General features: G+C 47.4%; 1 protein-coding gene across 1 annotated transcript in view; it reads right to left on the reverse strand.

Annotated features, from left to right (window-relative positions):
• Nucleotides 1-36: 36 nt before the first annotated feature.
• Nucleotides 37-14,857, reverse strand: part of LOC131265417 (LIM/homeobox protein Lhx3) — a 37,502-nt gene continuing 22,681 nt past the window's right edge. Inside the window, exons 2-7 of the mRNA XM_058267677.1 lie at nt 1,466-1,640; nt 1,144-1,346; nt 887-1,082; nt 648-802; nt 358-555; nt 37-281 (exon numbers count right to left, since the gene is read on the reverse strand). Of these exons, the coding sequence (XP_058123660.1) occupies nt 37-281; nt 358-555; nt 648-802; nt 887-1,082; nt 1,144-1,346; nt 1,466-1,640 (1,172 nt within the window). The remainder of the gene's footprint in view (nt 282-357; nt 556-647; nt 803-886; nt 1,083-1,143; nt 1,347-1,465; nt 1,641-14,857) is intronic.

Here is a 14,857-nt window from a genome sequence, read left to right on the forward strand (position 1 = left end):
ACTGGAGTTTGTGATGGGGGGAAGGGCTTTTGTCCATCAGTAGTGTAGCGCTGAAGTCCCATTCGGTTGGTTCGGTGGCTGACTGAGGCCAAGGGGTTGCGCCGTGGATGGAGGACCTGCGCTGGAGGGAGCTGGACAGTCGGGACCGAGCCAGGAGTCGGGGCTCGGCGGAAAGTCGGGATAGCCTTGCGCGGGACTAGAATCGTTGCTGAGGTCCGACACTGCGCTACCGTGCAGCCCAGGGGGGCGAGCTCCAGGGTGCATTGAGCTTAGGGGTTGACCTAAAACCGAGTGGCTAGGAGTTAGATACGTCTTCTTTGGTCGGACGACTTCATTTAATTGGGAATACTTACTCACCTAGTGGTGTGTAGACGATGTTGTCCGGATACGACCCGTACGGATGGCCGGAACCCATGGGCGGAGGTGAGTGGCTGGAGAGGTACGGCGGAGGGCTTCCGTTGCCGTGGATGTAGGACCCTCGGGCACTGTGTGGCGAAGCGGACAGCGGGTCCTCCAGGCCCATATTGGACGTACTGTAGCTATCGTTGCTAAGGTCTGCAAAAAGAGTAGTTCCCGGGGTAAGTAATGTCAGTTCCCAACTCTCTCGGGGAAAAGAAACCCGAGGACCTCGGCCACCGACTACTTACCATGATGGCTGAAGCTATCGAGATCGATTTTCAGCTCGTCCTTGTCGAGCAGTTTATCGTGTCTGCTCGGTGAGGACGTGCCTTTCATCGAGCGGAAGTACTGACTCCACCGAGTTCGACCCGCGTCCTTCTTAAGCCTTTTCTCTTTCGCCCGCCTGCAGACGAAGGGAAACACAAGCGACACAGAAATGGGGTCAGTGTTGATGCCACATAATGCTCCGTCACGTACACGTTCTTACCTGTTCTGGAACCAAACTTGCACGACACGCATATCCAGACCGGTGTCCTGCGAGAGCTGCTCCCGGACGTGCCGGGCCGGCTTGGGACTGCTGTTGTAGGCGCTCTTCAGCGTTTCCAGCTGTTTGGCGGTGATGGTGGTACGTGGCCGCTTGTTGGACGACTCCCCATCCAGCGAACCGTCGGACAGGTACAGCCCTACGGAGAACCATAAGCAATCAAACATAGTCCCGAGTTGGGTTAAGTTCGGTGTACGCACCTTTCGCCTTGGCCGCCTCGTAGTCCGGTTTGCAGATCAGCTTGCAGTCCTCCATCAGGTAGAACTCGTCGCCGGTGTTGAGCTGCCGGGAGCACATCGAACACATGAAGCACTGCAGATGGTAGACGTTGTCCTGCGCCCGCCGGACCACTTGCGTCGGAGGAATGCCGAGATCACAGGCCGCACACTTCGTGCCGTAGCGCCTGTCGGACCAGCGGGGGAGGAGGGGAGTGGGCGAACCAACCAGAGATTAACACATAAACAATCCGTGTGCACGTTGCTGCGGTAGGCGGGCCGTGGCGCCGTGATGTTAAATACTTACTTGAAGAAGTCGTCCTTGCAGAACAGCTGACCGTTGCGGGCGAAGCACTTCTCGTTCAGCTGCACCCGACATTCGCTGCACTGCAGACACTTGGCGTGCCACGTCCGGTCGGACACTTTCAGGATGAACCGGTCCAGGATCAGCTCGTGGCAACCACCGCACTTTGGAATGGTTGCTGTACGAAGGAAACGGAACGGAGGGGCAATGTTAGACAAATGGTTAGTTGGAAATTAAACAAGCGCAAAGCTCGCTAGTGTTGAGAAAAAATATTCTAGAAACCAATCAACCAGCATCATTGAAACTTGTTTAAATTCTCCGCGTTAGGAATGTGGAACATTTTCAATCAAAAATTTGTGACATCTTTCACGAATGATTCGATGAACATATTGTGTTTCTGTTTGTAGCACAAATTGTTCTACATGTTTTTCAATTTCGATTTCCTCTTAAATATAAACCAAACGTTTCTTTTATTTGACACATCCATTTCCTGATAGAATAAGTTTTGTTTATAGCTTATAGGCTTGTAGAAGAATTATAAGGAAGTTTAAATTTATGAAATGTTATCTTCCTGTTTTAACTCTTTAATGATGGAATTACTAAATCCTTTATTGTAAAAGAAAATCAAGCTAATCGTAGTTCTAAGCCTTTGATTTCAACTGGATCTATTTCTATGCTTTTTCATTCGGTTTTTATTTGTCATTCAACATCCCGACGGTCCTTCTATAATCCTGTGGAGGACTACTTGTGTCACATTTTGTTAGGAAAATTCGCTTTTAGCATTTTACTTAACAGTTCCCTTCTTTCATATGTTGCAGATGCCACACAATTGAATTAAAAAAACATTAAACACCAACGAGATAACGCTTTCCCAACCTCCACTGCCAGCCACGATAAGGCACACTGTTTTCCACCTTTTGGACACATACACAGCGACACACTTACACAGCAAAACCTCCGGTAATTCGTCCAGATTAATCGGTGGTACACGATAATCCGGGCTGCGGGCTCGCTTCTGTTGCTCCTTTTTGATATCATCTATGCTGTTGTTATTGTTGTTGGTATTATTATTATTATTATTGTTGTTGTTATGGTGGGCATGGTTATTGTTGATGTTGTTGTTGTTGCCGCCAACACCACTGCCCAGTCCGCAAAGATAATCGCTGGTGTTCATCATCAGCTTCAACATTTCCATCGTGGACAGTTTTCCAGCAAATGCGCTTCGAGATTTAAATGTGGCAGGAAAATCGTACGCACGGTCCAGTTTAAATATCACCGGAAATCATTTTCGACACAAGAATTCAAACATATTCATTCCATATTTACGGGTTTTCAAACGCACCAACTTCTTCTTTCCGCTCTTGATACTTGCACAGGAAGGACTAGATGAGGAAAAGTCCTTCTAAATCATCTCAGTCACGTCTCACACATTCATTTTATCCTTTCGCCAAATAAAGATAAATGTATCCTTTTCCTCCGGTAATATAAATCGCCTCACTTAACTTTACATAGCACAAATATCTCACCACAAGATAAATAAAACACTAATTTTTCTTATGTGTTTAACTCTTTTTCCATACCCAAAATCGGGTGGATTATACTATGCTTCCACAGACTTCACAAATTTGCAAATTTTTGTCAGTGCCATAAAAACCATTCCGCCTTTCAATATGTCACTTGTTCGCCACTTCCGGATTCTTCTTTTTTTCGATGGTCACATATGTTTCCAAAAGTCAAAAAAAAGAAAAACAATTATCGATTGCGCGCGAGAACTTGCTGGTCGTGGCGTTAATGTGGCGAGCAGCGTGATCGTGTGTCGCACCCTCATCGATCAACCGCCACAACCGAACTGAGGGTTTTTCCGCTCGCCGCGAGCTGCAACCGTGCATTGTTGCGCTATCCGTGTGTGCGTGCTCGTTGTTAGGATAGATAGGACCCCCTCGGGAGGGAGTTGGGAAAGTAAGCTGTGTGGGAAAGAGAGCAAGCACTTTACGGTACAAACCTCGCGTTTAGGTTAAAAGTACCAATTTGTTGATAACTTATAGCCCCCTTCACCGATTTGAACATGTGACCCCTTAAATGAAAGATTTTTCCAAAAGACACAACTTTAGTCAAAGTAAGATTTTAGCATCTTGCCTAGTTTTTGAGAATTTTCAATACCTCTGGTGGCTCCTCCTCCGCCTTCGCATTACCGGTTCTATAACCTTGACGCTTCAAGCTACCGATTCGATGTTGGCTTCTCGAGCTCTAATTACCGGTTCGTCGGTTTCACATAAACGGTATTTTTTAGTACAAGCGCCACAAACGTTCTGATTGGTTGCGCTGCTTGAGTGTATGCGTTTCGAACGCCTGTCCGTACACGGCACGGGGTGTGGTTTGTTGAAGTTATGTTGGGCTTGAGTGTGTGTGTGTGTATTTTTATGCCACACACACACACATGTAAGCAACTTTGTTTCCTTTGGAAAAGGATACGATGAGTCGCTGAGGAGCAAGCAAGACTTGGTGACGTTGTATTAGTTTTTTAAAAAGCCAAACCCTGCGTAAGGATACGAGGATGTCTTTACATGTTCGAAGAAGCGCACACTTGGATGATTCTTTCATTCTTTTGATTTTCCCGGCAGGGTGGGGAGCTCCATCACGTTCACAACTGCCATGATTTTGTATTCAACCTTCGCGTTCGCAAGGGATGCTCTTTTTCCTTCTCGACGTTACATGGAGTCCTTTCTCGAGTCTACGCCACTTGATGCCATCGATCCGACTCGACGATCCTTCACCTGTCTTACTTTGTCGTCCATCCTTTTCCAACATCGTTGGCATGGAAAGATGAATCCGTCCGAGTACGAGTGCGTACACGAGTCCTTTGTGATGTATTATCCTTGGCATAAATTTAGACACACGCACATACACACACACACACACACACACACACGGACACAAATACTACCAGACCCCCAACGTGTCCCCGGAGCATCCAACAAGCGCACCCCGGGAGCCATTTGGGCTTTGGAGAGCGCTTTTCGCGGCTTTTCCCGATATTAATCATCGCCCTTTTCGGTTTCCGCAGGGAAACAGACGACCGTTGGTGGAAAAGGAGGCCTTCCGTGTCGTGAAGACTTTTCCCCCAAACCTCTGGTCTCGGCTCGGGACGGGATTGAAGATGGTTTTGGGGCATGTTTTGTAACGAATCCATCTTCCCGGTTTGTCTGCAACAACGAAATGGTTCAACAAAATAGCTCCCCCACTTCTCCCTCCCTCGTCGGGGAGGAAGGAGCCTTTTCAAAGGGCGAACCGGCGCGGATTTTCCAAAGCAGAAAAGCCAGCCAGCCAGCCAGCCCGTCAGGCCCTGGCCCGTGAGTAGTAAATGGGTGGATTGCCTCGGCAACATCGCTCCAAGCAACGGAGCCGAGCAGAGCAAGGATCTGACGGTGATCTCTTACCACTTTCCATCGGTGTGTTTGTGTGCCTTTCAGGCCTGGTTTGGTAAACACGGCCCAGGATTAAAGTCACCGGGACTGCTGGTCTGCGGGCCGCTCGGGGCGTGAGTGAGTGAGTGAGTGAGTTGTGGATTTTTAAATGAGACTTTAATAACCTTCCCAGGGCCGCGCCGATGATGGGTTCATAAATCTGGGAGCTTACGCTCGTTAATCGTGCCCGCCAGGAGGAGGGTGGCGGCGAAAGGCCGGATGGATGGGAAGTCACGTTTTTCCTCGCCATGATGGAGCGTGGTTTGATTTCGAGAAAAATAGATGCCGTCGGTGAATTGAAGAGTTTCACCATACGGGAGAGATGAAAAGTGTGAAGTTTGTTTGTTTTTGTGCAGCAAAGTGAGGTATATCTGCAAAAATTAGTATCGTTTAAAATATTGGAATAAGATCGAGTTTTTGAGGGATTTTCTTGTCAATAAATAAATCACATGAAACATTTTCCACAAGCATATAAGGCACGTAAAGAAACACAACAAATTGAGACAACAAATTTCCATTGCAAATTGCTTTCCTTACTGGCACTGGAAAGCCTGCGAAAGAAGCCAAGCCCGGGTGCCAATGAAAAACTTACCCAAATCCCTCTAAGCTGGTCGATAATTTGCCATTTTTACTGCCCCTCGGACATAACGTAACGCACATACACGCTTCAGAGACTCCACATGGAAAACATGGCTCGGTTTTGCGCTTAGAATATGGCGCTTAAGACGATTACGAGTGTCGGATCGTGTCGTTTCAGGGAAAAGAAACCTTCATTTGCCCACTCAAGCGAATGCCGGACAATTTCCGTCTAATCCGCAGCCGGGGTTTCCTTCGCCGTTCAAGGGACGGGCACATACGGGGCTCTTAAATCTCTAATGGCGAGTGGATCGATTTATTATATTGCTAATCCAACGAAGCCGGACCCGTTCGAAGGCGAAATTGGAAGCATTTGCGCTGTGCTATTATTCAAATTTATATTATTATACACACCATTTTGCAAAACTATTGCTTCCGGTCGCACGATCCAGACACACGGCTTGGGCCGGTGCAGTTGTACGGCTTTTCCTACCGATTTTCCTCCCACCGTTTTAAACATTCATCCAGCACAGGGTTGAGGCAGAGGCTAAGGACATGGCTAAGCTTTTATTGTTATTATGGACGCTTAAGTTATTCATTCCACTTTCAGAGTTTTGCACACTCCGCTTCGGGCGGTGTCTTTTCCGGCATTATCGTATTTATGAGCACGAGGTGCTAAGTGTGTGCTAGGATGAAAACTTGAGAGAGAACGAGATTTTCTTGCGACACACACACACAGAGGATGGGAGTTGCATTGCTAAATGAACTTTCTTCACTCGGCTGCAAACGGAGTAAAAACGCATCCGTACGTGAAGTTCCTTTCGGCGATGCCAAGAAAACCCGACTGTTTCCCGGCCGGAAAACGACCAGCTTGCAGAAAGTTTTGGCAAACATTTATCACCCCGAATTTATCGCCTTTTCGGGTGCATCGGAAAAGCCGGAAGGAAGGAGCGGCGCTTGTGCCGTGTTGTCATGGTCGTTGAAGACCTGCAATAAAAACGGTTCAAGTTAGGCTTTTAAGTGATTATCACCCATTTACAACATTTGTCACCCAGAAGGGAGGGTGCATAGGGGATTTTGCGCACCACCAAGCGTTTCGGGATGGACAAAAAAGGTAACGCGAGCGATCCTTCGGGAAACTCGGGGGAAGGATTTATGGTTAGTGAAGGTTTATGGCGAGTTTTCCGATAAATGGGAGCGGCTAGAGATGGAGAAGATTTACACCATGTGTGTGTGTGTGCCAGTGTATTTTCCAGTTAGATGAAGTCCTCTCGGTTTTAAAGGGGTTCATCGGATTTATTGGTGAGAGGTCGCCTGACGGACTTAGTGCCGGTCGATCCGGAGCAGGTGCATTCAAATGCATTTTGATGACAGCAGTTACGGCTTGTTTGGCGTGGAAGTGTTCTCCCTAATACCCCCGTTTCCAGGATTGTATATTCTCGAATTGATTCACGCGAGACCGCCAGCGATTCACAGGCGTCATCATCCTACATCAGTCATTCGGCTAATCGATCCATTAGCAGGATAGCAGAGCGGAGAGACCTGTCTCTAACCCTGCGAGAACCTCCCACATCCGCGACCTGTTTGGTGAAATCTGTTCTCCACTTAAATCGTGTCTCTGGCCATCTGTCAGAACTCGACGGCTTGCCAGATCGATCTCACCACGGTGACATTCAAGCAGTACGAGAATCTCCGGACAACCTCATCCTCACCCCAACTCCAGATGTAGGCGATATGTGCCTGCTGTGCCACACGGGTTCCGGTTCAGTTGACCCCATATCGGAGCGCCGTGACGTGTTCGCAACTCGGCACTTTTCGCCTTTTGTTATGGTTTTCCATCACCTAAACGCATTAGGCTCGTTGCGTGGGGGTTAAGTGCGTGGCGGTTTGTGCTCGCACCGGAATGAAGGCTGCTGCAACGGATACGATCGGTACCGGTGGTGACATTTATGTCCCAACTAGGGGAAAAACAGTGACACCAGGACCTCGAGTGGGCGAAGGTTCCGGCGCTGAAGCGTCCGAGAGGAACTGATCCGCTAAATACCGTATTGACATTTATACGACCGACGATATACCGGGAGGTTTATACGTTTAACAGTGAGGGTCGAGGAAGCGGGCGCAAACTTAAACCTGGTGATTTCGGGTTCAGGGGATTTCAATTCTTTTTTCCCCACTTTTTTCTCCGAGCCCTATTGAAACAGATGAACCCGTAAGGTCAATTGCTGACGGCGAGGGAAGAAATGTAACTCAACAACCCAGACCCTGCTTTAATCCACCCGGCCACCGACCGTATGTCCCCCGCCGGAGGGATCGTGCCATTTTCGCGCAAGCCGTAGATTACTTTCCGAGGGCTGTATGAATTTATTCATTGGACAATTTACTGCTGCCACCGAGCGCGCGCTTTTCCCGGGCGAGGAACACTCCGAAAGGGATAAAAATCCCCGCACGATGACAGATTTGTTGGTCTCGAGGGGCGTACATTTGTCGTACTCATTGTATGCATTTCTGTACACTTTTTAGGGAAAGAGAGAGAGGGAGAGAAAAAACACAATTCGCTGGAAAGGAATCGATGATGATGACTTTTTTGTTCCGGTTTTCGGAGGGAACCTTCCCTTGCGCCAGCGGAAAAGTCAATTACATTAACAACGTATGTTGTTTCGCAAAGGGAGGGGGGAAAGGAAGCAAACGGTGACAAGGAAAAAAGAATCTCTGCCCGAAAAAAAATAAGGGATACCCGAGCAACAACAACAATAACACCAAAACCCGGGAGCGATAACAATTGAAACCTATTAGGCTCATCTGTTTAATTGATGTTAAATATTTTGTCGATCCCTGTTCCGGTCCAAAATAGTTGTAAATCCTCGACATCCGGTGATGTGTGCTTGTTTTACAATCTATAGACTGCCGAAAGGTTAATTTTTCAGCAGCTTTTCCTCCGAAAGGGAGAAATCACAGGTGAATCACAAACAAGGCGAGATTTCTAGGGGGTTGTTTGACCTCTTTGGTGTTGTTTTGACCAAGAATAGCTCCCAACATGTGACACATGCCGAGAAGTAAATCCACTCATGTCGCCAAGGACTCAAATTGGACGCAGCAGCAGGATTTTCCCGAATGGGATGGTCGCTCCCCCGGAAAACCAAACAGGACAGCGCCGACTCGTGGCGCGTTAGTCTGGCGATAAAAATCAATTATTCACCAGATCCTTGCTCCTCATTATTTTCCGGTTCGTTCACTAAACTGTGTCATTCATTCTGATTACCGACACGCAGCTCGGGCGTGAGCCGGAACATGGAGCCGAAGGGAAACGGGGTTGGAAAGTGGTGGTCCCATTTAGTCGTTGTCCTTGCGCGTTTGCGAGTTTTTCCCGCCACTCGAACGTTGTCACCAGGAAGAACGCAAAATTTCCGTGAATCTCCGGTAATGAAATAATCCAATAAAGCTATCTTAACTTTTCCTTCCACTTCCTGGGGGGGCCAAAAAACCCCGGGATGCAATCTTCTCGTCCACGGCGCTGCTCGGGAAGGGATATAATGCGTCAATAATTAGATCAAACTCTCCCTGCTTCCCGGGTGGAAGGGAAAACAAGGAAATTGGTCCGGAAAGAGGGAAAGCGTGTGTCGAAGGGAGGGATCTCGAGCGCGGGAAAGCGCGACTCAAAGTTAAACCATTCTAGCCCCCGACTGTCGAAATGTGTTTTCATTAGGTTGCAGAAATTTATGAAAACAGATACTCTAATTTAGCGAACGGAAAGACGAGCTCCACGAACCTGACGAGGAAAGGATCCTGAAGAGAAGTTTTCGATGTCTCAGTGCAAAAAAAAAACAAAAACGCCCAATTCATTTCGCACCACTCGAGAGCGAAGTGGAAAAGCCAGTCAAAGGATCCGACGGTCGGAGTACTTTAGTAGTTTCAGTTCATGTCCTCGCACTTGATGTGACGCACATTATGCTCGAGTGTGTGTCAGAAAACATGCGACGGCATAAACCAGCCAACTACATTGTCGGAAAACTCACCCTCGGCTCGCACAAACTAACGACAAAGTGTGTGTCCTCCCCGAGAGAGAGGTGGTGGTGTGTATGGCGCGCTTCCTAATAGCTTCCCTGGGACAAGCCGTAAAGTGTAGCAATGAATTTTTATTTCAATTTTATTTCGGTATAATTTGTGCTCACTGTGCTCGGATGCGAGTTTTCCTCCCGATTGTTGTGACTCTGTGTTTGTGTGTGTGTGTTTTCTTTACAGGGGTTCCATGGAGCTTTGTCTCGCTCACAAGGATGACAAGGGATCCTTTGTGGGGCATGAGCAGAGTGGACGTTTTAGAACCCCCCCCTCGTCCCATCTGGGAAGGTAAACTCCAAGCCTCAAACCATCCACTCCCCGGGGTTTCGTGCTCTTTGTGGCTTTTGTGGTGGAATGGCATCCCGCATTTTCGTGTGGTAGCAAAGGGATTTCAAAGTATCGCCAACGAATGCGAAACAAGCTGGAATCCTCGGAAGGCACTCGGTTGGGAAATGGAATGGAAAAGGGTACGCCGGGGCGGGAGAAAGTGGAGTTTATTCTGTAAAAAGGAAAAATATCATGGAAACGGAAAACGGAGCGATGAGCTATTAGTAGGCTGTGTTTTTCTTTTTCCAAAGTCGCATCTATTGTGTTCCGAAGTCTAAAGTTCCGGAGGGCATAGAGAGATTGAAGGAAGCGGGTGGAAGCATGGGGAAGCCAGTAGAAAATGGCTTCCTAGAAAATGGTTCCTGTTTTCCTTCGGTTTTCAAGTTGGATCCTCTAGGATCTCTCGCTTCCGGCTCTCTTTTGAAACTGGTTTGTTTTTCTCATGTTGGAAAAGTAATGTTATCTAACGCAAAAGTTCTAACGATAAACCGTATACTTCTTTTAAGTAAATGTTATCAGCAGATAAGTGTTAAGTAACACTTTGATTTATTTGTGAAATAATCATTTAATAATTTTAAAAGATTTTTTTTTAAATGCATAAACAATCAGATTACTTGTCTCAGATTTAATATTGAGTCATATTCGTTAAATGCGTCCATTGTTTTAAATTTATAACATCATTTTTCCATTTCCCAATTCATTTCGCCATCCGTTATTACATAGTTCAATTCTTTTATTGTTTATCTTATCAATTCCTTTCTTTATTGTTGCCTTTGAATGTAAGGAGTTTTTCAAACTGGGAAAGATATTTTGCTAAGTTTTTGTCAAATTTTACTCTCCCGTTTCTTTAGGTGGATAAGACTGCCAACTATCCGATCACTGATGCCTTCTACACCCACAGGGAACACACGCGCATTTGAATTCGGAACGTTCGGAGCTATTCATTCGCATTTTATGGATTCTTTCTCTCGTAGTCTTCCCCTCTTTCCCCCCGGGCGTTACCCACTTTTCATAACGGTACCGTTTTTCTGTCCTCCCCTCCTAGGTCCATCGCCCGAGCGCCTTTATCCTGAGCACGCGTTTTCATCCATTCGTATTTTTGGGTTTTCTTCAAGGATTGGCGTGTTCCATTTTGCGCCCCGACGATTCGCCCATTGGCAGAAAAATCTCTGGCAGGGACGCGGGGACCTAAGGGGTGAGGAAGCTAAAAGGACCGCTTTGGAGTCGGTCCTGTTCGATACACACCGTACGACCTAGGGGAGTTCGTTTGAAATACGCTTTTTTCCCCCCGGTTGCGTTCGCTCGCACTCAACGCCAAAGTCAACCGAACAGTTGTCTCCTTCCACTCTCTGCCTTTGGAAGCATTTTCCACGGCACACACACACAAACACACACATACAAACGAAAAAGAAGAAAGGGAAGCATGGCATTTGTATCGAAGAGGCGGATTTAGAGCCCGGGAGAGGAAGCACAACATGGCAAAACATGGACCATTTCCAATCCCCAACGGTTTTCGGCTTCACAACTCCCCTCAGTCGCATCGCATTCGGACCGGGGGGCGGGGGGCGATGGCTACAATGGCTGAATTCAGGATTCCCTCGACACTATTCACCCCACCTCCCTCTCTCCAACCCGCCCCGTCAGACACGTATTTATGAGCCATGAGTCCTCCATCCTCTCGATGCCCATCGATGAAGAGACCGGAAAAACGGAAAACACACTCCACTCCACAGTTCGCCAGCCGTTTGTCGTTGGCTTTGTCGTATCATCCACCGAGTTGGATATCGGACTCGAGAGTTTATGCGACGCAATGGTCGCCCACCCACCACCTCCTCCCATCGGATGCCCAGCTTTCATATCCCAGCTCACTTTGATGTCTTTGTCGGTGACCATTTTGTGTGTTCTTGCATTTTTCTTTTGCGTCCCTTTGTGCGACATCGGCGTCCGTGGGGAGGTGGTGGTCTGGTGTTTGTGGCCGGTAGCAACATCAATAATTTTCCAGTCCCTGTTACTTTTTTTGTTGTTTTGGGTTTTCCTTTCTGCGTGGAGATCTTTTTTTCCGACCCATCTCTGTTTTTATATCCCCCTTTTTCAGCGGGGCGAGCTGTGGAGCGGCGGGGAGGGACGATATTTCTTCGGGACCTCAAACAACATCGGATCCTTTTGATGTCTGTGGGGATTTAAAATAAAAAAAAAAGAACAATGGAACCGTTTAATCGGACCCGCGCCGGAACAGACGGATCGATTGGGAGAAAACCGATTTCTTTCAGGGCGCTGACAGACGAGCTGCGTCTTCTTTCATGGGAAATCATGGCCCAGCAGAGCATCATGGTCGATGGTCGAGTTGCTCCTACAATACAATTCCCGGGAGCAACTAAGTGCAATTTAACAACGTCGAAGCAAAAACACAAAAACAGTTATGAGTGATTCCTTTTCGCGCTAAGTAATGAACTTGCTATAAATTGTTTCGAAAAAACCCCGGGCCGGCGTTCGGGTGTATGGGAACCGGCATGGCAAATGGCAATAATTAGGAGAGTGTTCACTTAATGCACCTCGTTACATTTAATAAGTCTCACCCGAAAGGGAAACCCGGGAGGATATAAAGAAGGAGACCACAACTGGTCAGTCATAAATTCACTTTATGTCCCAACCGATTAAAAGAGAGGTCAACGATGGTGACCGCGATCGGGTCGTCCAAGTTGTCCAACAAGTCACCTTGTTTTTTTTACTTACCACATGAACCTTCCCATTTAACAAGGGGCAAGGAAAGGAGGGAGGCCTTCTAGACGAACCTTTAGGTGAGTGTTTTCAAGCGTTTCATTTATTTAATTTACTCCAACCCGCTTTGTCGACTTCTGTCGGTTGACTTCTTGGAAAAATCCATTTCGGTGGTTCACTTTCTCCAGGTGGAAAGTTTTCCACGAGTTCACCTCCCCCTCCCCCCACCGCCTCCTTCGGACGCCCAATCAGCCAGGAGTGCCTGCGCGAGACAACGGAGACGATAAAGATGAGGGAGCGAACAACTCGTAAAAAAGTACGATGACATAATGTTGTGGCGTGCGGGAGAAGCGATGAGGAAAAACAGAAGAGCCGAAAGGAACTAAAAGGAGCCAAAGGTGAACACAAGGACCCGTCCGGAGGAGTCGTGGATGGGGCCTCGCTCAAAATGGCCGCCGAATGCCGTGGTGGAGAACAATGAAAAACTGTTGTCGGAACTCGCGAACTCGTAACGATGCGCGATGAGTTTCCGTCCGGTTGCGACGGTGTGCATGGCGAACGGCACGTTTTTTCTAATGCGATTTGGCCCTTTCCCTTTTCGGTAGGAAGGTGTTCCGGTCTGTGTGTGTGTGTGTGTTGATGAAATGAGATTAAGATGGGTTCCCGTTTCACCTTCCCGCGTTGAGGTTGTAAAGAAGCGAGCGAGGTCAAAAGTGAACATCTCCCGGCGAAAGGTTGCGCCACAAAATCACACCTTCCGAATCGCAAAACGCCAACGCGAACGCCATCGACAGGATCGGAGGTCACAAGAGGCTGACGGGGGGGCCCCTCATTCCCACGTTCGGAGGTCGTAAAAGCAAATGGCAGAAACATTTCCATTGTTATCCTTTTTCCTGAGCTTCGGGATTTGGTTATACTTTTCCTTCAAACAAAAAAAATGGCAACGGATCCACCGCCAGATGGGGTTCACGCCTTTCATCACCTCACCACGCGTCTGACAAGCGGCCTGGCTAAGATTGTTGCTGCGGATGGTGTGGTGTGGTCCTCGTCCTAGAGCAGGCACCAGTCAAGTCAAGCGCCAGAAGCACCAGTTCCGACAGCACAGCGCAATGTTGCAGCATTTAATATTTATGCAGAGCAATTGTGTTGAATATTTTAGCAGAGCTTAACGAGTGTTTCGCAAGTCGTACGCCCCAACGCCCGTTTGAGTCCACAGCTGCACGAGCCTGGGATGGTGGTGGGAGGATTTTCCGGCGAAGGGCTTTTGTTTTAAGGTACCGCAAAAGCAGAGCCTCCTCACCTGTGATGGAGGCTAACAACAAGGAGGCCGTCTGGATGTGGAGATTTGGATTTTAAGAGCTCATCCGGCTCGGTCCGAGTCCAAGCCGCCCGCTGCCTTCGGGGAAGATTGAGGTGGAACATCCGCAAACCAAACCAAAACAGCCGGAAAGGTGACCGAACCTGACTTCGCTGCCATCGCGGAGAGACATTATATCAGAGCTAATTAATTAATTTATGTGTGAAAGGCACTGAAAGGCGCCGTTTTCTTTTCCGGCCCGGCGTGATTTTCGGGGCCGACGTTTTCATTCGAATCGGGGCGTTAGGGTGAATCTTGGTCTCGTTATTGGTTGGTTAATGGTGGATTTGAAAACAAACGGTTGCGAAAAGACAAAATGAGTAATTAAAGAGGACAGTTTTGAGGTACATTATTTTGGCGGTAATTGCGATGAGGAGTAAAGCAAGTCCTAGTAAAAAGCTGGCGAATTGTTTTCATTTATTTTTGTATTGCAATTGTTGGAACTATGGCTACATTTAGGCCTCAATGATTTAGCATTAAGGATTAAGGCCAGGGAACTAAGCCAGCTTTACGAGTATCCTTAACACGTTGCGTACCAAGCGTTTTAGCACAATTTTTAGTACAATTTTTCTAATTACAATTTGTTTATAATATTTGTTAAACCGATTGTTTTCAAAGGCCAAGCAAAAACTTAGCTTCCCAAAAAATTTATATAAAATATTACAATACATTTTATGTTGCATTTTCATTTATTTATGAGTCAAAAACTTTTTAGAACTAGAACTGCTGTCACCCATATTTGGGTGACGCGGTACGGAACGTGTTAAACATATCACCAACCTTTTTCTGCTTCCTCAAGACTTTCAACCGAGACTGTATCCTTGAATGCCTTTACTCAGAATTCCATACTTTGCGAATACACTTTTCCACTCTTTAATGTGATTAGTAGACAGTTCC

This window comes from Anopheles coustani, chromosome 2 (assembly GCF_943734705.1).
Source record: "Anopheles coustani chromosome 2, idAnoCousDA_361_x.2, whole genome shotgun sequence".
Classification (NCBI taxonomy): domain Eukaryota; kingdom Metazoa; phylum Arthropoda; class Insecta; order Diptera; family Culicidae; genus Anopheles; species Anopheles coustani.